This window comes from Megascapheus bottae, chromosome 18 (genome assembly GCF_031878675.1).
Source record: "Megascapheus bottae isolate mThoBot1 chromosome 18, mThoBot2.hap1, whole genome shotgun sequence".
Taxonomy (NCBI): domain Eukaryota; kingdom Metazoa; phylum Chordata; class Mammalia; order Rodentia; family Geomyidae; genus Megascapheus; species Megascapheus bottae.
In genome coordinates, this window is record NC_143526.1 from 36,704,597 (window position 1) to 36,731,564 (window position 26,968).

Sequence of the window (26,968 nt, forward strand, 5' to 3'; positions counted from 1 at the left end):
AATCAGTGAATCCTTGTCATTTCAATCGTTGATTTTGTCCTTTGTAATATCCTTCCTACACTAATACCATAGAAAAATTCAACTACGTTGTGTTTACTCTCCTACCTTTAATTACCAGCAACCTAAGCTGGGAGCAGTGGTTCATGCCTGTAACCCTAGCTACTCAGGAGGCTGAAATAGAAGGATCATGATTTGAAGCCAGCCTGGGCAGGAAAGTCAAGGAGACCCTTATTTCCAATTAATCACAGAAAAAAGCTGGAAGCAATGCTGTGGCTTAAGTGGTAATGTGCTAGCCTTGAGTACAAAGAGTCTCAGGAAGAGCTTCCAGACCCTGAGACCAAGCCCCAGCATCCACAAAACAACAATGATAATAACAACAATAACAGCAGCCTATTATTTAAATAGGTGACAGTCATGATCTAACCCCACAAAATCACATTTCCCGCTGACATTCATACACAATCTATTCCTTCCCCAGTGATCTAAAATATATGCAATAAATGTTTACATTCACTCCAATCATTCTCATAGTTTATTTTCTACAGGGTTCCAATTATGTTTTCCCAGTCAAAAAGTACCACAATTATACAGTTAAATTATTTTATAACTGTACCTTTTTTTAACTTTCTAAATCTTCCTTTTACTTAAAAAATACCTTTTTCACTTCTTAGGGGTTTTAGCTACTATATCACCCTTGCAAGGATTTTTGTCAAGTTTATAAAACATAAATGGATAACCAATTTGGAGAAAGGGCTGATACACTGATAGGACTGAATGTTTCAATTCAGAAACACAGTGTTTTCCCAAGTATTCAAATTTTTCTTTTGTGTGATTCTGTGTGTAAAGTTTCCAGGCAGGGCTTACATTTTTTTTTTATAATCTTCATTGTGAACTCTTAAAAATATTCTGCCCTATTATGATTGGTGTTTTCTTTGTTCTATCTATTGCAACTCAAAAATTGCACATAAGGAAAAGCTAACAAACATCTTTTGGAAATTTATTTTGTATCTAGCCCCTGAAATCAATCTCCCCCTCCTTTCTCTTTCTCTGCCCCCCCTCAGTGGGTTTTTCTTTAATGCTCTTGCATACATTTTTTTTCCAGAATACTAATCACACATGTTCAGAGGCCTTCTTTCCTTTGTTTTTCAGAGCTATAACAGTTTTTCTTCATTTGGAGGATTTTACTTCCATGGCTCACTCTGGAACTATCCTATCCTCACAGGTCAGTGTTAGTTGCTTTCTCTACTTCATACAGCCACTCATCAGACTTGGCCACATATCTGCTAGCATATCCAGTCTTGGAGTTTATGAGGTTTGTATAGCATGTGTCCTAGCTTTCCAGTACCTGGGTGGACAACAAGGTAGACTAGGATGGTGTCCTTCGTAAGTCCACTGGGAAGCATGGACCCCACTCATATGTATGGCTAAGAAAATATGGAAAATGAAGGCTCTACACTGTTTTTTAGGATACCTGAGAGATCAAAGTAATGCTGATGCTACAGAGAAAAGAGGGCAGTCAAGGCACCTGGAGATGAGGATGCCAAACTGCCAGATGTTTGATGATAAACAGCCAACAGTCAGGATAAGAGCAGAGGAAGCATATCCCAGACACCTTTGCCTGATACATGAAGATTAAATCACAGTTAGCAATGTGCCCTGGCTCTTACAGCTCAGCCCTGAGTCTTTGTTCAGATCAAGGAAGCACATTGTTAGTCAAGGAAATCGAGGTGGAATCTCCACATAAACTTCCCAGGATTCCTTGGGGTTCTCCAGAGAAACTGAAGCCATGGAATATATTAAGATGCATGAGAGGGAACGCTGTGGAGAACTGATGTGTGCAATACAGGGATGTGTGCCATCAGCAAGTAGGAGACTCAGGAAACTTGATTTATCAGTCCAAGTCCAAAGGCCCAAGAACCAGGAAATCTAATGTCTCATCATGTAATTCCCAGTGCCCTTGGTATGAGGCTGTTTTATAAGTCATAGAGTTTGGAATCCCAACACCTAAAAGCTCCATTGCCCAAGGTCAGGAACATGGAGGCCCCAGATTCAGAACGGAGAAAGAACATTTACTTCTTTCCTTCTTTGTTCTGTTAGGGCATTCCCTGATGTGGATTATACTCTCCATGCTCTCTCCATTGGTCAACTTCTTTCGGGTCAACTTCTTTCCCAACTACAGAGTTACAAAAACAAACAGAAATGAAAAAACAACCTTCTCTGACACACTCCGAAATAAACTAATGTCTTACCAGCTGTCTGGGCATCTTGTATCCCAGTCAAGTTTGATATATAGCACTATTACCCATTATAACCTCGAATACAGCTGTTTTATGTCACACGAGACTGCATCAGGATGGGCCAGCAGGCCAAATTTTCATGGAGGCCTATGGAAAGATAAGATGCCTAAACACTACTACCTTGTGTCAGATCTGAGTGGAGTGAGCCAGCGGTGAGTAAACCTGGACAGGGTCAGGCAAAAAGCCAGTATGGCTCGCCACATCTGTTCTGTCATATACATTTTTATGTAAGTGAAGCCAGTCCTTTCAGACCTACCAAATCAAACAACCACTAGTGTAGAACAAAGGAAGCCAAGAGTGCTACCGTGGTTCCCAAGCCCAAGTGATAAGAGTTTGAATCTCCCTTACACTTAACACAGGATTTTCCTGGAGAGCAAGAAACATGAGTTCCCTTTCATTCATCCATCCCTTTCATTCATTCAGCAAATGCCCAGGAAACCTACACTCTGGTAAGGTTCTTTACCATGTGCAGTGGATCCAGTCTCCCCGACATACTGACCCTGTTCACACTTGACTTAGGATAATTAACTCAGCAAGTCTGAAAAAACTCCACAAAGGAAACCAACCAGTGAGCTAGTTATTGAATAACTGTCTAACTCACTGCAACTGCCATTCCCTCAGAATTCTCACCATGGAACTTTTTAGGGCATTCAGTGTCAAACTAGATGGGAAGACTGGCACTCACACCACTGGGCTGACATGCAGTTGGTCCCCTCCTCTGCAAGGCACTTGGGCAGAGGCACAAAGGAGCCAGGCAACCCAAGCTTCTCTCCTTACAGCCCCTCAACAGCAACTCATGAAGACCCTTGTTGCCTAGAAAGCAGCATGGTAATTAAGCTAAGAGAAAAGTTCCTTAACTTTCTAAGCACTGCACATTAACATAAACCTTAGAGAGGTCTGATAAAGTTCAGTGCTCATCCTTAAGCTTGCGTGGGCGCTCTAACTCGCTCCCACCCTCCCCCCTCTGGCCAGAGCTACTGCCAGGCAAGGAGATCACCTTCTTTGTAAAGAAGGAAATTAAATTAAATCAGATTCATGACGCCAGAATCAACAACAACAGTAACAGCAGTACCTCCAATAAAATTAAGATCCTGAAATGCAAACAAGAAAATTATCTCTGGAAAACCTAATCCCATGGCCCATTTTAAAAGGCATCTACCACTGAGGCCCTCTGTTGCCACTTTCCACAAGCATACCAGGAGTAAGAGAGGCCCTGCAGTATCTCTTGGCTGCCTGGAATGGGGTCTATTGTTTGTTGTTCTATTCTTTCCAAAGCACATATCCAATAATGTACTTGACATATAAATAGGCCATTCCAGTAAATATGGTCATTGAAAACCTTTTCCAATAAGAGCATGTCACACTGGCTCTGTGCACGTGTATTTATAATCACACAGCATGGCAGAAGAGAAGGAATGCCAAGTCTTCCAGAAAAATATGGCGGATTGAGGGCCATTTCACAGAACCTCCATCTCCAAAGCAGAATAAAATTAACAAAAATAGAAGAGAAAAATCACAATAGAATATACGATCGATTTTGACACACAGGAAGCATCCCCGAATGCATGCCAATGATTCTAAGTGTCATCCAGCCCCAAATGAAGGAGGAATCTATGACCATCTTCCTCTTCCGACTGGAACAGCTCTGGTGGAGAAGGAGAAATGTTGGAGAAGCAGAGAAGCTCAGTCCTCCAAATTGGAAGGAACAAGTTGAAAAAGTATCACCAAAACACAAGGTGAACATAAAGATCCCACCTAGATATAGTTTCTTCTGCTGTGGAGAGACATCCATCCCTAAATCTCTCCCCAGAATTGCTTCTCAGACAGATACAAATTAGCTCAGGGGAGGTTTCAAAAGGACAAAGCAAAGATAATGGGTGGTTCTAGAATAAACAAAGGCCCAGGAACCATAGGACCACCACCCAATGTGGTTGACTTACATTTCTGTTTATTCAGTTGTGGTGCTTGAACTCAGGACCTGGGCGCTGTTCCTGGGCTGCTGTATTCAAGGCTAGTGGTCTACCGCTCAGAGCCACAGCACCACCTCCCAGGGTTGATTGGTCTTATGAACCTTCTTGCTTGGCTTTGAACAGCAATCCTCAGATCTCAGCCTCCTGAGTAGCTAGGATTACAGGTGTGAGCCACCAGTGCCTGACTTTGACTCACATTTTTAAATGGTGGAACAAATGGAAATGTTAGAAGATAAGTTTCTAGCCCTGAAACAGGGCTACCAACTCAGTTGACTTGATCCTAGGGCCAGATTTTCCATACATTTACAGAGCGAGACTGAGGAAAATGCTACCAAAAGCCCTTTGTAAGTCCCTCCAAATTTTGACTTCCTTAAACTACATGTAAACAAATTCAGTGTCTCAGAGAGAGGATACTTCTGCACCTAGGAAGGAGCTTGCAGCACTACTTATTTTGTTGATCTAAAGAATGAAATGATAAATACATGAATAGCTACATGAATGAATGAATGAATGAATGAATGAGGAGTACATGGATGTTTATGGAAGAGAAGTCAAATAAACTGTGCCCAAACAGAGCATGCAAAAGGAAATTCAGCATAACCAATTTGTATCAAATCCTATCATTCTCTGACTACCCGTTCCCTATACAGTTGCCAGGAAAAAAGAAAACCAGATTTTATGTAACAATATATAACACTCATCAGATGATTATTAATTGACCCCAGCGTAGCTGTGACATGTAAACATTATCTTTTTAAGAAAACAATCTTTGTGGCAGAAGAGATACTCTAGGAACCACAGATAATTACTTTGTCATCCCAGGAATGTTAAGGAGAATAAGAACTCTATAAAACAGGCAATGGAAAGGTGAGAGAACATGACACTCATTCTCTGCTTGGACCTCCACTAATTTCTGGATAGCCATGTAGGTGTACACTGGACCGAAGGATTCTCACTTCATCTATCACAGATACTCAGCCCCTAAATAGATGTTGGCAAAGACGGTGGTAAATTAAAATATTAGAAGGCCTAGAGCTGCCCTTATCAATGATGAGCTAGTGAAATCAAGCTTGGATATTTAAAGCTATAGTTAGGGTGCAACTAGTATATTTAGATGTCTATGTGTATGTGAATATGTAGATAGATAGATAGATAGATAGATAGATAGACAGACAGACAGACAGATAGATGCCTGTATGTGCATACATATAATGTATATATGTGTGTGTGTGTGTGTGTGTGTGTGTGTGTGTGGTATATGTGTAAATGTGTATGTATGGGAGAATGAGAGAGTGTATAGCAACAGTAGCTGGATAGGCTCAGAGGAGCATTGGAGGTTAGTCAGAAGACCCATCGGAAGGTCTGAGAATGTGGCTTAGTGATAGAGTGCTTGCCTAGCATGCCTGAAGCCCTGGTTCGTATCCTCAGTATCACATAAACAGAAAAAGCCAGAATTGGTGCTGTGGCTCAAGTGGTAGAGTGCTAGCCTTGAGCAAAAGAAGCTAGGGACAGTGCACAGGCTCTGAGTTCAAGCTCCAGGATGAGGAAGAGGAAGAGGAAGAGGAGGAGGAAGAGGAGGAGAAGGAGGAGGAGGAGGAGGACACTGTTGTTAACAACGATGATGACAACGAAGACAAGGGGATGACCCATCACAAACCAAATCATAGTAGTAGTTTGAATTTTGGGGGGTATGTGCTGGAGGTAGATCACTGGGTCATTTAGGAACTTGATGGTTAACTTTCTGAGGAACTGACAACAGTTTCCTCCATTTAGTATTAACACCAACAATGCCCAAGAGTCTACATGGCATGAATGAGTCCCTTCATAGTTCTCAGCTTCCCCATCTCTGAAGAAAAGGGGTTAGGACTAGCCACTCTATTTCTGCCTGTTTTATATCGACCCATCCTTTCGTTCCATCCAAATCGTGACTTTCCACTTCCCACATCCCTTCCACAAAGTTCCCTGACAGTGGGAGGTACTGTAGTAAGTCCCAGCTCTGCTCCTTCTCAGCATCAGAATTATCTTCATGCGCATCCCCAAGTTACATTCATGCTTCTCCAATCCCATCCCAATCCCTCAAAAGGACTCTCCCTCCCCACCCCCCGCCCCGTGTCTTCCTTTCACCTTTTTGCAAGCATCATCTTGTTCTGTCTGTTGGCTGTCAGCTTTTCTTTCCAAGCTTCCGCCAACTTGCCCGATTCTTGGCTACTTCTCCACCCTCAGCTCATAACTATTTCTTCCCCTAAGCTCAGCGAATGCTAAGTGGTCTTTATGAAATCCTATTAGGATAATCTCCGTGTCCTGGCCGTGTCACTTCTCAGCTAGGCTGCATCTGGAAACCTCAGCTGTCTTCCTCCCCCATTCCTTCATCTGCACACCATGGGCTCAATTCCGAGCCAGCCAGTGTCGTACTTATACACAAATGTACTTACAAGTGTTGGGACACTGTGGCAACATGGAGCCCACAGCAATGGTTACAGTCACTGGAGGTACAACTCAGAGGACAAGCGACTCAGTCTTCTGTGATTCTATTCCAACATCTGCCTCAACATCAGGACACACTTCTTTCTCTTGATAAACTCTAAAATGTTTTGGGGGATATCACCTGTAAGTTTCAACATTTGACTTAATTTACACTAAACTGACAAGCTATATCCACTTGCTTATTTATTTTCCCTTGTGCCATATAGTTTTTCATTCAAAAGTTTCTTCAGATTGTTGCTGGAACTAATTCCTCAGCCCTTTAGATTTTTTGCTGTTTTTTTCATTTTAAATAGAATTAGTCATTTATATTAGGTTTTCTAACTGGTTATTGCCACGGTTTAGGAAATTGCTAATTTTTGTGTATTTATTCCCTAATGAGTCACCTTATTGGACTCTTTTATTGGGTTGTAATAGTTTTTCCAGTTATTTCTCTTGAGTTTTTGGTAGATAATAATATCTCTGAAAATAACAATCATCTCTCCCATAATTATACTTCCCATTCAGTTTCTAGGAATCCCTGGATAAATGTTAGATAATTTTAGTGATCATGAGCGTCTTTATAATATTTTAGGATTATGGGTTGTAGGTTTGGAATAGACATGCTCCATGGCATTAAGAAAATCACTTCCTTACTCTTCAGGATGATAATTATTCTCTACCTCCACCCTCATTCTCCCCTTTGCTAACCCAGAATCAGTCTTTACCCTCCCTGTTCTCTGAGAAGCTTGTGTCTTTGGTCTTTATCTACCATCTGCTTCTGGCTAAGGTAGTGATTGACAAGCCCTGACAGATGATTAGAGTGTGGTCATATTCTGTAGTCTACCAGGAAGTCAACCATATCCTACTCTTGACCTTCAAATCTGAGGTAGCAATATTTCCTTCCCTGCTGTCAGCCATTCTCACCAGTCAAAGCAATACCTTGCTGCTTCTAGATAATTAGCTTAATCCTGGTCCTAAATCTCCTTCATGCATGTGTCATTCAAGGGTCATCTTCCCACCCAATCACCTTAACTGATTGGGAAATTGAGGACCAACTTTTGCGTACTTTCAAAGGCCAACACCTAAAATGACTAAAATATTTTTACCCCGTTATGTTCATGTAACATATACTTCTTGGTGCATCCATTTAAGGGAAAACATGTTTTTCTGAATACCTACTGCATATGGGTGGCTGAAGTAGACATTGAGATTAGAAGTGAAAACATAACAAAGCAGTCAGATTCCCTACCTTTCTGTTTTCTTAGAGCAAACAGACAAGCGAGAAAATAAATACAAATACCTAGGTGTCGGGAGAGGATTAGATGGAAAGAGGACTTGACAAGAAAATCAGGGATACATGTAATAAAAGGATGTATAAGAATATTTCTTGCAACATTTAACGTGGGAAGAAGCTGGAAAAGAGCCTTGCACAGGTACCAAGGCCTGAAGCATGAAAGAGCCTGGGATGGACAAAGGATTGTCAGGAGGGGCAGCAGCAGAGTTTTGGAGTGGATGAAGACAGCCAGACTAAATTAGCACCAACCAATGGAAACTGAGTGCAAGCCACATTCACAATTTAATACTTTCTACCAGAGAAAGCCCAAGAACAGTGCTCAGGCCCTGGGTTCAAGCCCCAGGACTGGCCAAAAAATAGAAAGAATATGAGGTAGAGTTTGTCTCATATCTATATACATCTTCTCATATAGTACAAATAACCATGAGGTGACTTACAGTTCTAAAATCATGTATTTATTATATTGTATTGCTTAGAAAATACTGATCAGCAAAAAGGCTTATTCAGTAAAAAGGCACTTGTTTTTTTGTTTGTTTTGTTGAGTATTTTTCATCCTCCATTGCTTAAGCCTACTCCTGGGAACATATGGATACAGAGGGCTGGTTATATCTGACAGGCGAGACTTCTTAATACTGAAGCAGCGTGAAAATAAGATAGTAAAATATTAGACAGTTTTTACTTAGACTAAGTCTTTTGAGATCTGGCTCGTGCTTTTTACCTTCAAATACATCTCTTTGGGACTAGCCACATCATGTGTTCCAACAGCCACACGTGGCAGGTGGTCATTGGCTGGACTGTCCAGGTCTAGATGATGCCTGAACCAGAGCGATAGCTAACGGGCCCATCGCTTCTGCTCCTAGCACAACAGGCACTTAGTGAGATCCTGCCACACAGAGTGACAGGACTATGGAATGCACGACACAATCCAGAAGCAGAGAGACAGCTCCAACATCACCAGGGAATCTGTTTTAGGAAGCTGGGTCTATCCGGGGTCGGTCTTCATCAAAGAGAGGAAGTTGGGGTCTACCTGCTGTACCTCCTACCATGGAGTCTGTTCAGGACTGTGACTCCCATGGCTGCGTGTTCAGCACAGCTGCGCCCTCAATTCAGAAAGATCACGTTGAACCATATGCCACAGAGCAGGAGGGAGGCAGCCCATTAGCATGCATTGTACACAGCCTTACATTTGGAAAAGCACCTCAAATGTGCCAATCCACATTGCTCTGCTTCATTTTTCAACATTCATGAGTGTAATTGCATTTATCCTATTCGTCAAAGCTGCAAAACAAGTGATAATTTACTACATTACAGCCCATATTGGCTGTGTTTGCAGCCACAACAGTTCTAATCTGCCCTCCTACGGGGCTGGGTGGGTAAACAGGGAATGGTCTTTTTCAGCTAAGAGTGCTACATTATTTGACACAGGATGTTTGGGTCCAGGTGTTCTTGAAGGTCACAGTAATAGTGCCAGGGACAAACCCACCATGAGATGCTGAACTCTCTGATCAAATTCACCTCCGCTGTCTTTACAGTAGCAGGGTGATGAAGACAGATACTCCATCCTTAGTTCACAGAAGTGACTGATGGCCAGAGAGGTTCTCAGTTGCACAGAACAACCAATTGGGGAACCCCACGCCCAGGGCTCAAATCACAACACATGTGACAGGAAACCTTGTGTTTTACCCATGATAACACACAGACCACTGGCAAAGCTAGGGGTGTTATAAATATGTGAGTAGAAAGAAATAGGCATGATTGGGTTGCCTGACAAACCCAAACTATCTATAGGAATTGAAATGATTAAGAAGACCTACTTCTTTGAATCTATGCTGCAGAATGCTGGCTTTCAGGAGAGACAAAGGATGGAAGTGCACAACCCTGAAGGTACAGATACCCCGGTGAGGGTCTAGGCGTGAGAGTGGGGCAGTGTGGTCCAGCCTTGTGTAGAGATTACTCTAGAATGATGATTTCTTTCTCTTACAAATAGAAGTCACATCTCTGGTAGTGGGCAGTCTTTGGATCACAAACGCCATGAATTCATGAGTAATTTTAGAATAGATCTGCAGAGCCTTGCCCTAAAACCTTACAGATTTTTTTTAAAACTCACATTCTAAATAAGACAAAAGTAGTAGTAGGAGTGGCAGTAGTTCAGTGAAAAGAAGACCCGCCTCTGCTTCCAGGGTTGTGGGAAGACATGAACTATGCTTCCTCGGTCCTGTACCCTACCTTCCTAATTATAGCACAACAGATTGGGAAGGAAAACTAGGGGCTGGTTTTGTCATAACCAATCACATAAAGTCATTGATCTAAGAAACAGGCAAGTGCTACTACAGCTCTGGGGTCCAGCCCCACCTCTCCAGCTTGTCCTTGACAGGTAACATGGGCTAGGGAATCACTATAGAGCCTGAGAGGATGGGAGCTGACTCCTATGAATTCAAGAAATTCCTCCAGACACGTGACCAGGTGTTCTACTCTGCTGGAAACCCTTCTCCCCCACTCCTCTATGTGTGTTCCCTCTCTCCAGACACAGTACCCACCCACCCCCCAGTCATATCTTGTCTTCCACCTACTCTTCACACTGGCACTCATGCACTGAAGCTCTTGGCCCAAGTCAAGTCTAAAATGACTGCCACCACTCTGGGGCCTGGTGAGGGGTCTTAGCAAACAAGCAGACAAGAAATTCTATAGTCATACTACAGCAGGGCTCATCAGAGGCCTCAGTGACTACCTAAAGAACACACACACACACACACACACACACACACACACACAGGTTACATGCCCAACAAGTCTTTGGGGGTTTCCTGCAGTAGACAGGTGGACACACAGCTACAGGGCAAGTCCCAGCTCTGAACTAGGCTAGGAAAAAAGTGGCATTGAGAGATGATGGATCTCTACCATAGGTTCACGCCTATGTTTGGTCCTTCTGTCATGTAATTTAATGCAATGCAGTTTAACCCGACTGTTCCCAGATGCACTAGCCTTCTTATATAGATTACAGGGAAAAGCCAAGCTCCTCCAAACTCCACAGCTCTACTCAAGTTCCTTCATGCAAATCCTGTGGTCACATTCTCTTTGGACTCTGCACGGTTCCATACAGGCCACGGAAGATTAAAGTAACTGAAATTTCATTTTGAATGCAGAAACACAGCCTCCCAATTAAAGCAAATAAACTTTCTGTTGCTGTTTTCCAGATTGTAAAGTCTAGACCTCAGGACCTCGTAAAGCTGACATTTTGTTTGCAGTGGTTACAAGCAGATAATCATTTCCTTCAGCAGGGGTGTTAACTGTAGCTTTCCTTCAAATCCTGACTACTGACAGGAAAGAAAGGAGATTCAGTTCACAAAGGTTGCAACTGTAACCAGGGTGACTCTCGGGCCTGTGAGCCCCATTTACAGTGGGCCATGCAACCCTATGGGCACCAGAGACTCTCCCTGTTCTTCTTCACTGAGGATGTCATGAGGCCCTTGGTTGCAGTCATGAGCAAATCCTGCCACAGACAAAGGGAAAGAGGAAGCTAGGCCAGCATGACCCACTGTGCTGAAGTCCAGAGAGACAGAGCAACTTGTTCCAGGCCATACAGTAGGTCAGCAATGTTGCATGGCTAGGATCTAGGCCAATTATCATCATCATCACCTTCATCATCAGCATCAGTATCATTATTGTAGTATGCAGTTATGTGGGGCTAACTATATAGAAATGACTGTCCAACAAATCTAAGAAAATTATTTACCTTGCAAAACTGAAGTTCAATGTCCATCTGCTGTGGTTTGAATGCACAAGTAGCTCCAAAATGTATATATTGGAATTTAAGCCCTAATATGATAGTCTTAAGAGAGATAGGGACTTATAGGCAGTGGCCTCTCACAAGAGTAGAGTCCTCATTAAAGGGATTAGTGGTGTGTGTGTGTGTGTGTGTGTGTGTGTGTGTGTGTGTGTGTGTGTACAGGACGTGAGGATTGAACTTACAACCTGGGTACTGTCCCTCAGTTATTGTATTCGAGGTTAGTACTCTACCATTTGAGCTGATTCTGGCTTTTGGGTGGCTAATTGGAAATATAGTCTTATGGACTTTCCTGCCCAGGCTGGCTTCAGTCTATGATCCTTAGATCACTACCTCCTGAGTAGCTAGGATTATGAGTATGAGCCATCAGTGCTTGACTGGGATTAGCACCTTTTAGAGGGGCTGGAGCTATCAGGAGTTGGCAATTCCTGCTTTTATTAAGAGCTAAATCAGAAGACTAAGATCTGGGGGTCATGGTTCAGATTGAGCCCAGACAGAAAATACTGAGACTCTTGTCTCCAACTGACAAACTAGCAAAAAGTCAGAAGCAGAGCTGTAACACAGTGGTAGAGCACCAGCCTTGAACAAAATATAAAGCCAAGGAGCAAGAGCCCATACCTTGACTTCAAGCCCCAGTACACACACACACACACACACACACACACACACACACACACACACACACACACACAAGACTGGAGGGAAATACTAGATCCATTAGCTAGCCCCATTAGCTAGACACTGCTTTTAAGAAGCTAGTTATCTAAGTATCAGAGACTACCTAACCCCTTACCAGACATCAATCCTGCCAGACACCTTAGTCATGAACTTTCCAGCTTTTGGAACTCTGAGAAACAAACATACTATTATAAGTTCCCAATCTTGTGGCACTTCTGTTCCAGCAGCATGAATAGACAATTGGCCTTTTTGATTCTCCCAGGCCTTGATAACCATCAATTGCTTTTCTGCCCTATACATTTTACTATTCTATGGACCTTATAAATAGAATCATACAGCATCCTTTTATGACTGCTAATTTCACTTTAACATAATGTCTCTAAGGTTCATCCCTGTGGCAAAATGGGTCAAAAATGACTTCTTTTTTTCCCTTTAAGGCTGTTAGTCTGTTGTATGCCATACCTTTTTAATCTACTCATTTGGTGATAGGCATTTGACTTGCTTCTACAAGTTAGCTATTGTGAATAAAGCTGCAACGGACATACGAGTGAAACTATTTCTTCAAGGTCCGGCTCTCAGGATTTTTAGCTATGTATCTCAGATTGGGATTGCTGGGTCATAGGGTAAGACAGGTTTTTCTCTTTTGAAGAACCTTCATACTGTTCTGCACACAAGCTCCAGCGCTTTACATCCCCACCTAGTGAGTACAAAGGTTCCAACCTCTCCAGATCATTGCTTGTTATTAACAGTTGTTATGTTCAGCTGTTTTGGGTTGTTTTTCCTTTTATAGAAACCATCCAAATGGATGGGAGGTAATACCTCGCTGTCCTTTGAATATGCATTTCTGTATTTCTATTTGTGTGTCTTCTTTGGAGTAAAGCCTACTCAAGTCCTTTGTTCATTTTTTAATCATCGTGTTTTTGTTGTTCTTCTTGAGTTTGTAAGTTCTTTATGTAATCTAGACACTAACCCCTTATCAGATACATGATTTGAAAATATTTTCTCCCACTCCATAGGTTTTCCAATCAGCTGTTGCCTTTAAATGTTCCCTTTCATGTTTGATGTAGTCCCAAGTGTCTAACTTTGCTTTGTTGCCTGGGCTTTCATCTTGATTCCAGGAAGTCATTGCCCAGATTCAGTGTCATGAGGCTTTCTCCTTATATATTCTTCTTGATGACTTATAGTTTTAGACTTTGTAGTTCAGGTTTTAAACCTAATTGTATATGTAAGTATAAGGTAAGGGTCCTAATTCATCCCTCTGCAGATGGATACCTAGCCTTAACCACTATCGTTTGTTGAATAAACTCTCTCTTTTTATTATGTAGTCTCAGCTCCCTTGCCAAAAGATCATTGAACTATAAAGACGAAGGCTTCAAAGGTATTCTAAGCATTCAATACCCCCTATTGAACCCATTCCTGATTGATATACTTATGCTGGATTCTGATTCCTTCCCAAATAATTAATAGGCCCAGCATGTTTGCGTGTGTTAGCCTCTGTGGTTTTAGAAGGTTCTTGGAAGATAGAAATGCTTATTTTAGCCATAGAAACTCTCTGGATTCTTAAAGGGCATAGCATAGTCTTGCTGTTCAGAGCTTTTACAAGTTGCTCTACTGATGACAAGTAATGTTTTTTAATCCTGAGAAAGTGCAACTTGGGTTTTTAAGTGAGGAACACAACACTTAGGAAGGGAAGCAATTTTTAAAAGATATTGGCAGAGTCAAGGAAAGCTTAAAGAAACACTTAACTTTCCAAACAGAAAGTGTGATTGTGCTAACAGGGAGTACAGTGTCAAAACTGGTTGGTGATGGAAGGCCTTGGGAGGTCCTTGTGGAACGCGGGGTAATTTCTATTAATGGGCGGAAGTGTCTCACAGACTAGTACTTGTGAAAAAGTAAGTTCTGAAGCTGTGCCTTTGACCTTACTGGGACCAAAACAGCATTGTGGCTGCTTCCAGAGACCAGAGCACATGCCTGAAGCCTAGCCAGGGAGATTTATCTTCCCATGTGAGTCTCTATTCTTAGGGATAGATAGTCCTGCATATGCCGCATCTTCACACTCTTAAAAAGACAAATTCTCTTCATTTGTTCATTTATAAATGTATCACCAAATTCCTGCATGCATTAACAATGCTTCCTTTCTTTCTTGACTTACACATTACAAATCAAATAATGAAAGGGTCAGAAGACCTTTACTCCTGCTTTTACATAAAAGTCCTGCTGTTTTTTTTTTCATGGTCTATTCCCCCCTGACCCCAGAAAATAGGAAATATAAGGAGACACATGGTTCAAGTACTGAGATGACATTCCAGAGTTCTTACTTTTTAGATTCATGTTGCAGATGCAGGATACTAAATAAAGCAGCTCAATGGGTGTGGTTGGTGCCTGGCAGGATGAGCTACCTAAGGATTTTTGCCTAGCCATCTTGCAGAAGGCCAAGGTGGACCAAAAAGCCCAAGGGATACTATGTCTATTCCTAGTCTAACCAAGTTCCTTCAAAGCACATAGAAACACATGCATAGGTACACACACACACACACACACACACACACACACACACACACACACACACACAGCAGTCCTAAAGGGGCTACAGAATGATCCATCCATAGAATAATCCATCTACTTCTTGGTATGGAAATTGAGGCTTAGATGTTGTGTCAATACACAAGGCAAGGAAAGAAATCTTGTGTCTGTATGCAGAAGAGTAGAGGGTCAGTAAAGCAACAGCATGAACCACAAAGGTGGTTGCTTTGCTTCAAATCCCCTGTCAACCACTTGCTCTACAAGTTGCTTAAGCTCTGTGTGCCTCAATTTCCCCATCTGCGCTTCAGAAGGGTAGCTACACTATGTAGGGTGATGGGAACCATGCTTGAGACAAGACATTTAGAAGACCTAGGTAGGGGGCACTCAGCAAATGTTGCAAATAGCCTTATCCTGTAGACCGGAGGACAACAGAGTAAAAGTTGGACAATCTAGGCCAGCACTGGATAGACAGAAATATAATGTGTACCACATGTACAATTTTAAATTTTCTACTAGCCACATTTTAAAAAGGAAAATAGAAATGGGCTGTGTCTTAGCTACTTAATCTAGCCCTTTATATCGAATTATAACATGGACTCGGCACAGAAAATATTAATAGTTACTCTTTTTCATAAGAAACACTAGAAAGCCAAAGTGTATTTTACATTTCTAGGACTAACTACCTTTCAAGAGGTTAGTGGCCCAGGAGCTGTGGCTGCCACACTGCGTACTGCAGGTATAGGACACGCCTTGAAATGAACTCAATGAGTCTACAAGAAATAATTCCGTTTGCTAGATTGTTAGGCTCTTTTTGATGGAGATATCAGAATCATCTTGTTTTCACTAAATTTGGGAAAAAAATATTCTATTGGCACTAAATAATAGCCTTTTTTTCTCCACTAAATGGAAGTATAAGAGAATCTGTCTTTTCATTAAAGAAGACAATGCACGAATTCAAGGAGGAAAGAAGTGTTCTCCTATGGGGAGACCTAGACAGATGGACAGTCTAGTTAGGTAAGCAGCAGCTGAGAGCACTGCCTGGCTTGGCCAGGGTGGTCCAGGTGAAGATGCTGAACTATAGCTTCCAATAGGTGGCCTGGGACTGGTGGAAGTCTAACCAGCAGGAGTCTGACTTGTTGTTCTGTTAACCTCATCTTCTGATACATGACATCAGAGCTCATTTCTGTGATGTTCCTGCTTAACAGAAATTTCTCTAAACAACATGCAGGTTCTTCCTGTCTATATTTCGACTATCCTGGAGGGCCTTGATCAACTCCAGAAGGGAGATTTGGCAGAATCAACCCAATCAACTCCAGTGATTAAAAATCAAACATTCTTCCATTCTGCCTTCCCTTTACTTCCCCAAGGGGAAGATACTACAGAAGTTTTCAGACAATATTAATCTATAAAATGTTAGGGTGTAGATGAATTAACCACATGCCTGCTTATAATATTGTAGATTAGACTTAATGGCACATAACAAAATCACACTTCAAATTGAGCAATCCCAGCTCTCAAGAGGCTGAGGCAGAAAGATGGCAAAATTTGAAGCCTTCTAGGACTCTGAGTGGGAACTATCCCAAAATAACAACATAAATGAAGTTGATAAAAGGACACATTAATTCAAAATAGCATTATAATGGTCCAACGTATCTCAGAGCCAGAACTATGCAGATTCAACTCTCAGCTCCTCTGTTTACTACTAACTTCTCAGCAAGTGATGTAATATGCTGAACCTCAATTTTCTCGTTTGGTGGAATGGACGTAATAAGCTGGAGGATGCAGTTCACAGTAAATGCCCAAAGGATATGCATGTTAGGTTAGAGTGGGATTTTCACCATTGACACCCACAGAGCACAGTGCCCCATTTCATTCAAGCTTATTTGGGCCACAGAGAGCAGAGCCTGCCACTGGCACACCGGAGTGACAGCAGTCCATACCCTCTTTAATTCGAAGGATGCTGTCAATCAGCTTTCTGTGACCGCAGCAAACATCCAAGGCAAATCATCTCATGAAGAAAAAAGGTTGGTGGTGCCTCACCATTTTAGAGTTTTAGTCCCAAACTGATCAACTTGCCCCAAGGCTTTTGAGCCTGTGGCAGGGTACACATCCTGGTTGGAGCACACAGTAGAGCCAAATTGCTTGTCTCACAGCCAAGAAGCAAAAGGAGAGAAAGAAGAGACTGTTGTCCTTCTATTCCCTTCAACAGCACGCCTCTTGGGACCTATCACCTCCTAGTAGGACCCACCTATTAAAGGACCTGCCTCAACTATAACACTGGGACCAAGCCTTTAACACAAGACACTTTAGGGGAAATCTAAAGTCATAACTGTAACATAACCTCCCTGGAATCCTATAGTAATGGCACAGGAAACTCAATGTAAAGGCAAATGAGGAAAAGTGAATGTCAAGGCAAACGTCCATGGGCATATTAGAACATCTAGAAAATATGTATTTTGAGAACCACAAGATTGTCTCTCTTCTTCTTTGTTGTTATTATTTGTTGTTTCGCAATACTAGAGTTTAAACTCAGGGTCCAAGTTTGTTCACCACTTGAGCCATGCCCCCAGCTCTTTGTGACATTAGTTGATGCTGTGGATAGGTTCTAATATTTCTCTGCTACCTACACCTCCAGTTTAGTTGGAATGGTCACACCCAATATGTTGGCCAATATAGAGTCATTCCAACCTTTTGACCAGGCTATCCTCGAATTATAATCCTCTTGGTCTTTGCCACATGAGTAGTCAGGCATGATTCACCATGCCTGTCCAATTCATTCATTCATTCATTTTGCTTTTTTAAACAATAGTGAGGGCATTTATTTATAGCAACAATCATACTTAGCTATATCTTCCAAATAATTACTAGACCTGTGTTTAATTTCCTGGCTGTTTTTTCCCCCACCAATACTGTGAACCCTGCAAACATCCCAAGCTACCATTGATTGGGGTCAGCACAGGCTAATGCAGTTTTCCCAATTAATTTCACAGCTCCAGGTATGTAATACAAGATGCTGTGTAGGTACTTTTCTGAGAGGTAAAGGAGACAAAGACCTGGCTTTTTATTGGGACAGAAGGGAGGCATTTTGACTTTTTTTTTTGTTCCCATTTGCATTTTCTATGGATTGATGAAATAAAGCATGATACACCCATATGGTAAAATACCACGCTACCTTGGAAGGTGGAGAGTAGATCCAAACACATTTGGTATGAGAAGAGATGGAAGGCAGAACATCCAGGAATTCCAACCTGATACACGGTTTGCCTTCTGTACTTCCTAGTACAGGTTGGGTCCAGACTTATAGGGGCAAATCCTGGCTTACACTATGTCACTGAGGACTATGGAAAGTCATTTAAGCTTTCTGGGCCTGACTTTCCTTGTTTATAGAAGGCAGATCATACTTACACCAGAAGGGCACTGTGAGAACTAGTAAGTTAGCGTATTTAAACCTGCCTCAAAATAAACACACGATAAATATATAATAAGAAATATATAATAGGGGTTAGGGATTTAGCTCAGTGGAAGAGCACTTGCCTGGCAAGTACAAGGCCCCAAGTTCAGTCCTCAGTTGTTAATTAATTAACAACTATCACTTCTCTATTATTATAGAGACATATTCTCTACTCTTTCCCTCTTTATTCTCTCCCTCTGTTTCTCTCTTTTCCTCTGTATCTTTCTCTTTCCTTCTACCTTTCAAGACACATCAATCTATTAGTAGTTTTATTTGGACAAATTGAGCTGAAGGTGAGGAATGAATATAAATATCCAAGCTCAGCATTTTTCAAGAAATAATGTGCAATATTTTATCATTAAAAAGGAAAGAAAAAAATAACTGTACCAAAGGCTAAATGGGAGTAAATGAACCTGTAGCTTTAAGCCAATCAGGAATAATGAGCAATTAAGGACACCAAATGACCCAGATGTTCAGATAGTTTTCATGTATACATTCCATTAAAGGAACAGTTGTATCAGGTTTTACTGAAGGGGGCTGCTACTCCACACATTTGCAAACTTACCTCTAGGATCCTGGGATCAGCCTAGAGCAGAAAAGCTCAGAGTACCAGGCTGTGGGACATGTGGCTATCCTGAGCACAGTCACATCCATCAGGAAGAGAGGAGACACTCACAGTATGAAAGCCTGGGTAACATAGGCAACATAAAAATGCCAAAGCGAAGGCCTTTTCCCAAGAGTAAGAATCCATCAATAACCCTTGTATGCTGACCACCCTCCATGAATCCCACCAGGACACAGGAAATTCACTGTGTGGCCCCCAGTTAGCTACTCCTCCTATAGAGCAAAGATAACGTATGATAACGAACAGCGATGAGAGAGCACAGAGGATAGAGGACTATGTGGATGAGTCAAGGAAGGCACCTCCAGGGAGATGGCTCCTGTTCAGGGCTTTGATTCAGAAAGGACAGGGACAGAAGAAAACCTGTACTCTGGTCTACAAGGATCAGCAAGCACGATAGAAGCCATCTGCATAGCTGGGGCTGAAACAGCAGAAATCAATCCTGATGCTCTCAAACTAAGAATGGTCTAGAGGAACACTATGGAGGCTTGGTGAGTTCTAACTCACCAAGAAACAGAAGCCCAGCAAAGTCTTTTAGTACCCTTTTAGACCCTGAGCCACCAGTACCAGAAGACATCTTAATTCAGTCACCTTTGGTCACTGCCTCAGTCTTCCTAAGGAAAAGTCTGGATTAGAATGGTAAAGCTGGCTAAACCCAGGTCCGTGGTACAACCACACTGACTTCCAGGAAGTGGTGAGTACCTGGCACCTTGACCTTCCTAGGGATTCAAATTCCAGCAAGATTTATAAAAATGCAAATCTCTGAATCCAATCATCATGGTTAGAGGTTGGACTCCCCAAATATAATGTAGAGAGGCTGGGGAAAGGAGTCTGGGGTAGTGTCATGAGAAAGTTCAAATAGCAGCAGTAACAAATAGCAGCAGTTCACTTAACAAACACTGACCACTACCTACTTAACTCTTGGCACTATGCTTTACAGATGGAAATAAAATATCCTTGCCCAAGAGGCAACAAAAGTCAGCTTAGTAAACAAATAGAAAACAGACTTGCTCATCCAGTCAGTACTGGAGACCCCATAATTCCATCTACCCGATGATATTCATTTTGATTGGTCCATTCCTGGACCTGCATTAGTTGCTAGTATTTCAGATAAAATTGCTGAATGTCTTCATCCAGTATCTAAGCCAAAAGTTGTAACATAGTTACACTCCAGGGACTCCTTAGCTACTGACTTGGGGTTTTGTGTTTCCAAATTCAGAAAGCATTTTCGCAACACATGGATGGTTTTCTTCCTCCAGATCTCACAACACACAAGCATTCTGGTGTGGGCTATGAAAGGGAATAGAGAACTATGTACATTTGGTTACAGGAATGCTAATGAGGAAGAACTCCAGACAGCTAGTATATTCAACCAGACATGGTGAGTAAATAAACTATGGAACAGTTGTTCGAATGGAACACCCTAAAGCTTTTTGAGAATGTGAGTTTGAAAAGTATTTAATGACTTGGGAAAAATGCTAATATATATATAAATGCTAATATGTATGCATATATATAACATTGAATAGAAAAAAAGATGTTTACATGAATTTTGTATGCCTGCATGGCTTTCACTTGGTTCTTTGTCACTCTATTGTGTATATTCTTTTTGATGAATATGCATTGTTTTGCATTCATAAATCATGACTGCAAATAGAAATCATTTTAAATGACACTCGGTGAATGTGCACAATATGAATCCTTACTAAGATGCAAGCCTGACTTGACCTAGCAAATCTACTTCTTTGGGACCCAGTTTTCAAGGCAACAATATCTCTGAATTCAAAGACATATTCAATGAACTATTCTATGAGAAATTGATGCTCCTGTACTTGATTAGAATAAACATCCCATGAATGTCCATTTCTGAGGAAGAAAACATGGATTCCAATACTTCTGATTCCCTTAAGTAGGTTTCCTCATGGAAAGGTGCCAGGACAAGAACAGAGTCAAGCAGAGTAAAAAGTACCTTTGTAGACTTGATTGGGATTTAAGTTGGCTAGGGATGCTGAAACAAATAGCTACCAATTGATGGCTAAAGACAATAGAAACATATTCTTTCCCAAATCTACCCAGAAATCCAGAAGTGAAGAGTTGACAAGTCCACATTCTCTTCCATCCAGGTCTGGTTTCTGCTGACTTCTGGACTTTCTGTGCCTTCCACACTTTAGAGGGTATTTCTGCAGTCTCTGCCTTCATAGTCACATGGCCCTTCTTGCTGTGCCTCCGTGTATCACTTCCTTTACTAACCATATTAGATCAGATAAGTAGAGCCCCATCTTAGAAATCTGGAAAGATTTCATTTGTAAATAGGTCACATTCCCAGATACAGGGGAGAGAGCTTTAACTTGCCTTTGGAGAAGATACAATCCAATCTATGCCAGACACCAGCATTCTATAAGCATCAGAAGTTAGAGAATGGTCAGGGCAAATGGCCCAGGGCCCAGGGGCATGAAGGGAATCCCAGAGCATCTCTTAAAGACAGCACCTGTTCCCACAGCCAGCTGGTATGCTGATGCAGTGCCAAGGTTCTGTATGGCTCTGTCCATGTTCTCCCAGGATTTTCTCCGGTCCTTTCCATCCTTCCCAATCAGGAAACCACAAGGCTTTGTATTTTTCTGCTCTAGAAATATGTCCAAGAGAGTGAGATGAGGGAAGCTGCTTGAAGTCAAAGCTTTCCTCTTTCTTCCTTTGTTTTAAGAAAGCTTAAACTTACTGGAGAGTCTATACTGAATCTACAAAAAGGAGGACCAGACTCACAGTTAGCCTTATGCTAACTTAGAAATAAAGTAAAATTTTAAAAAAAGAAGAAGGCAAGAGAAGAAGGGTACAGAAAAGGTTTTGCAGGTCCCATTGTTCTCTGGGGTAAAAGCTAAAACTGAGAATGCCCCAGGAAGGATGCAGAGGACACCTAAACTTGTCGGACCTGGACAAAGGTTCCTAGCCTTAGGAGGAAGTGACAGAATCAAAGAAAGGTGCCCAGGCAATATGGCAGCAGGTGCTTCTTAAGGAACATCATGCCAGCTGACATCCCTAAGAACAAACACTCAGGAAAGAGGTGGCCCCATAGCAACTGAAATGTAGTATCTCAACTCCTTAGGGGTGTTGCAAAAATCATAAAGGAATTTCAGAAACCAGTGGGGAGGGATGTGCACTGTTCACATTTACATCCACCTCCTCGCTGAGCTTTCACACTGGCTCCCACGTTAAAGACAAGTAAACTGAGGCAACGAGTTGACACTATTTGTTGAGAGGTCATTCACCAATGACATAGAATTAAAATAAGCTGAGCTGGAAGTATGTCTCATGGTTTGATTATGAAAGGACCCCAAAGGCTCACTGCTAAAGGCCTGGTCCCCGTGCAGTGCTCAGAGACAGGGCTTTGGGGAAGTGATTGTCTCATCGTGGCTCTGGTCTTATCAATGGACTCTTCCATTGCTGCATTCATCATTAAGTGGACTACTGGAAGGTGATGGAAACTGGGGATGGTAATGTCTGATTGGGGGGAGTTTCTCAGTTACCCAGGGACCTTTGAAGGGTATCTTGTCCCAACTACTTCCTCTCCCTGTATCTCTGCTTCCTGGCTGTCATGAGACAAGCAGTCTCCTCTGCCACCATGATATGCTGCTTCATGTCAGGCCCAAAGCAATGAACCCAGCTGACCTTGGACTTTTCCCTCCTTGCAGTTGTTTCTGCCCTACATTTTGGCACAGTAATGGAGGAGTGAATAACACAGTATAGTCATGACAAGGGCTTTGAAGGAAAAGGGTAGGATGTTACACTGGGACAGTGAGGGAAATCTTCCTGAGACTGACAGATGGGGAAAGAGCTCTGTAGGAAGTTATTTGAGTTTAAACCTGGGGAAACCAGTCAAAATAAAGGGTTGAGAAAATCCTTCCAGCAGGAGGAGACAGCATGGGTAATGGCCCCGGGTCACAAAACAATCTGACATATGAAATGGGCCCTAAACAGCCAGGGTGTCTGAATCCTTTGGGGACAGAAGAAAAAGGACTCAGGGAAAGGAATAGATTAGGCTACAGTGGGTAGGTCAATGTTTACCTATGTGCCACTCAAAGAATTCAATAATCAAATCATGATTTATGTCTCCAGACTGAATTACAGCCCAGACAGAGCCCATCATATAAAGAACATGGATAGAAAAGGTAACATCTGAACACGCAGACTCAAGCTAGATTTTAAGGAAGCTGGAAACTGCTGGATTTGCAGCCGGAAAAGTCAGATTTCAGCCTTTGCCCATGAGGAGAACAAATGGTTTTGCCTAATCCAAATTTGTTCTCATACCTCTCAGCTTGAGCAGCGCTCAGGGCTACTGGATTCCACAGGCACATCATGACAGAACAATTTCAGTGATTATTATCAAATGCCTCTATTTAGAAAGGCTCAGAAGATTGTATTAGCACAATCCAATATTTATGAAATGATGCTCTGCTATAATAAGGGGCTGAACAAATTAAGATTAGAATCAAGTGTTGGGACTTGAGGAAAGGACATTAAAATACGAGGAAAGCAGTGATTTTGCATGAGTAGCTGGAACCTTGGTTTTTCTGATCTGTAAGATGAAAAGCATACTAGCCAAGGCAAAAACAGGTGATCAGTTAGTAGAGAGCCCAAAGTCCAACTTAATTATGTTTACCATTGGTTCCACCATGACTAGATCATTTGCCATCCTTCCATGAACCCATATAACCAAATGTCTGCTGACACTCAGCATGAATACTGATCTACCTGCTGGAGAGAAAGCCATTAATGAGCCGGGCATGGTCTCTAGACACCTGGGACAACTTTTCATCTTGGAACAAACTACACCAGCCATGATGAGTGTTGAGGAAATGCGTATGTGCAACAAGGATCATGAGAGTCAAGCCAGACTGAGCCACAGACTATGTCAGAAGAGGGGGGTACAGGCAAGGGTTTGCCTCTTGTGAGAAAAGTGTTAGAAGATTCTGGATACTAACAAAAGTGAGCACAGAAGGGAGTGGGCCTGGGTGAGGTTGGAGGTTGTGGGTGGATTGGCCAGTTGAAATTGTTTCAGGACTTTAGTCATCTTCCCAGAGCAATGAGAAGCTTTCTGAGGCCTCTGGAAAGGAGCCAGAGAGATAAACAGAGGAAAAATGAGAGTGAAAGAAGAGCAAAGTGTAGAAAGGGAACATAGCCATGCCTGTGTTTTTTTCTAATGATCTCATCAGCTTCTGTTCAGAGAATGGAATAAAGTTAGAAAGTAAGACAAGGAGCCTGTAAGAAAGTTCCACAAACACCCAGGGAAGATCCAGAGGGGACTAAAATAGGCAATAGTGCTGAATGTGGAGAGATAGGCAGACTCAGATGGGCTCAGAAATTAAAGCAGCACAGAGGGATGGATTTGAAAACAGAGGATAAGAACACAGGGAAAAAAGAAAAAAAAATGGACTAGGACTTCTGCATCAGCTCCAGAGTGAACGAAATAGGTTTTTCTACAATAAGGAAACTGAAGAAGAAGTACAAAGGGAAATGGGTGAATCCAGAGCTCCAGTTTGGCTGGGTGAGGTGACAGAGGCCTTTAATCTTAGAACTCAGGAGGCTGACACAGGAGTCTTGTGAGCTTGAGGCCAGAGTTTGTAACACAGTGAGACTTAGTTCAGTTTTGGAGCTGGAGAGTTTAGACAGCTGATAATTTAGTAAGTTCCTACAGGGCCTCAGATGGCTACAGATTAGAAAAGCACATGCCAGATGCACACACACACACACACACACACACACACACACACACACACACACACAGAAAATCCTCAAAACATAGATAATGTGTTTAAAACACAGATATTGGGGCTCTAACAGGAGGGAGTCCAGCAATTAAACCAGGACACTTTTAAGAATAAGATCAGCCCCACTACTGAATGTCACCATAAGACAGACACGGAGGTCGTCCATGTCACCTTGATAATGGGCACTTTTTAATCCATGGATGCTTCTGCTCAGGAAAAGTAAAACCTTATGGCAAATCTGAAATGCTCAGTTCTGTATCACAGCACAACTTTATTAGTGCTAAGGTGTTTGTTTGTTTTCATCAGCACTCAGGAGAAACTGATACAATGTGGGTCCTCAATAGGAACTGTGCAGACATAGCCAGTGGCTTTCTGCCATGAACCCAACCTCAAATCAAGAAAGCCACTTTCCCACCGTGACACTTATGAGGATCTTCTTGGCCTCCACCAGCAAATCCCTTTCCTTGGAAGTGACTAATAAACATGGTAGCCAAGTAGTGACTGATTAGTTTTAGATGTGGAAGAGAAGTTGTTGGAGCTCATGAGTATGCAGGTTGTATCTGAGGTCAGAGGGTGGTGAGGCCACCGATGGAAAGAACATAGAATCCCAATGTTGAAGATTGGAGCAAACTGAGAGAGGAGGACAAGGAAGATTTTCACAAGATGATGGGGAAGAAAACAAGACAGTGTGTGTTCTAGATGAAGCCTTGGTTGGGGAGGACCTATATCTAATCAGTCATCTTTCCAACTGTACCAGGCGGTTATTTTAACTTTCCCAGGCTTATAGCATCAGGCAAACATCATTAATGGTGTTCTCCTTGAGTATCCAGTGCATTTCCCCTAAAGTACAGCAGGGGTTGCATGCATCTACCCAGAATTTGTACTGGTTAAGGGTGAGCTTGGCATTCAGGATGTGGTGGTATTGAGCAGGAGCTGGACGGGAGAACTCTGAAGGAAATGTGTGACCTCAAATCTTCTCAAAGCTCTTTGATCCCTCACACCCTAATATCATCAGTCTCCAAAGCAACATACTGCAGATAGTCAGGAACTATAATCTCACAGTTAAAAGTAATCCCAGCCAGAAGCTGGATAGCTCACATTTATCATCCTAGCAACCCAAGAGGCTGAGACCTGAGAATCAGCATCACAGTCCAAAACCTACCCTGTGAGACTCTTAGCACCAATTAACCACCAGGAAACTGGAAGCGGAGACATGGCTCAAAGTGATCTAGCCTTAAGCCAAAGAGCTCAGGGACAGAGTCCAGGCCCTGAATTCAAGCCCCACGGCGAAGGGAAGGGGAAGGGGAGGGGAAAGGGGAAGGGAAGGGAAGGGAAATAATCCTAATGATTCCTGTATCATGTGACCTCTGCACATCACTATATCCTGGAGAATTCACCCAGCCTTGTTTGAACAAGGATGGGTATTAATAGGTATCTCTTGGGCTCCCAAATAGTTCAATCCCTACAAGAACCCTCCCTCCATGAGTCACTGTCCAAGTTAGTCATCTCCACCACAGCCATAGACATGATAGATCACATACCTGTGGGCACGGCTGGGTCCAGCACGGGCTTCTCCCAGGTGTTAATCTGCTCCCAGGTGAACCCATTGGTCCCTAGGGCCACACTGTAACCACAGTTGCTGTAGTGTTCATCAAAGGAGCAGCCTCCTGAAGACAAAAGAAAGATGGGTGAGTACTGCTTGAATCCCAGGCTTGGGATTGTTACCCTTATCATATCAGCACCTCGTTTACAATTTGAAATTTTAAACTCCAAAGACTTGTGTGTTTTGCAGAGTTTTTTTTTTAAATAGGCAAGCAAATTGGATTTTTTTTGTATTTGCATTGGTGCTCTTACGAAAGGAGCTGGCAACGGCAGGCTCCCGTATTTTAAAAAGTTAATAAGGCTAGTTACATTGATTTCAATCTTTCCTTCCTGAGAAAGCAAACAGTAATGCCTCATTCTAAAGTAGGGGGAAAAAAATGAATGCTGGGGCATGCCTCTGCGATTGATTCCTGCAACAGGGAAGCAGCAGAAAGACTACTAGCCTCCGAATCCAGAAAAACAAGACCCATCTCTCAGCTTTGCAAAGTTGCATGATCTCAGGCCACATGTTTAACCCCTGTG

At 42.3% G+C, this 26,968-nt stretch overlaps 1 protein-coding gene across 1 annotated transcript in view; it reads right to left on the minus strand.

Moving 5' to 3' along the window:
- The window catches only part of Ptprt (protein tyrosine phosphatase receptor type T), a 679,440-nt gene extending 652,862 nt beyond the window's left edge, over positions 1–26,578 (minus strand). Inside the window, exon 1 of the mRNA XM_090352716.1 lies at positions 26,386–26,578. Coding sequence (XP_090208842.1) covers positions 26,386–26,578 — 193 coding nt within the window. The remainder of the gene's footprint in view (positions 1–26,385) is intronic.
- Between the last annotated feature and the right edge of the window lie 390 nt (positions 26,579–26,968).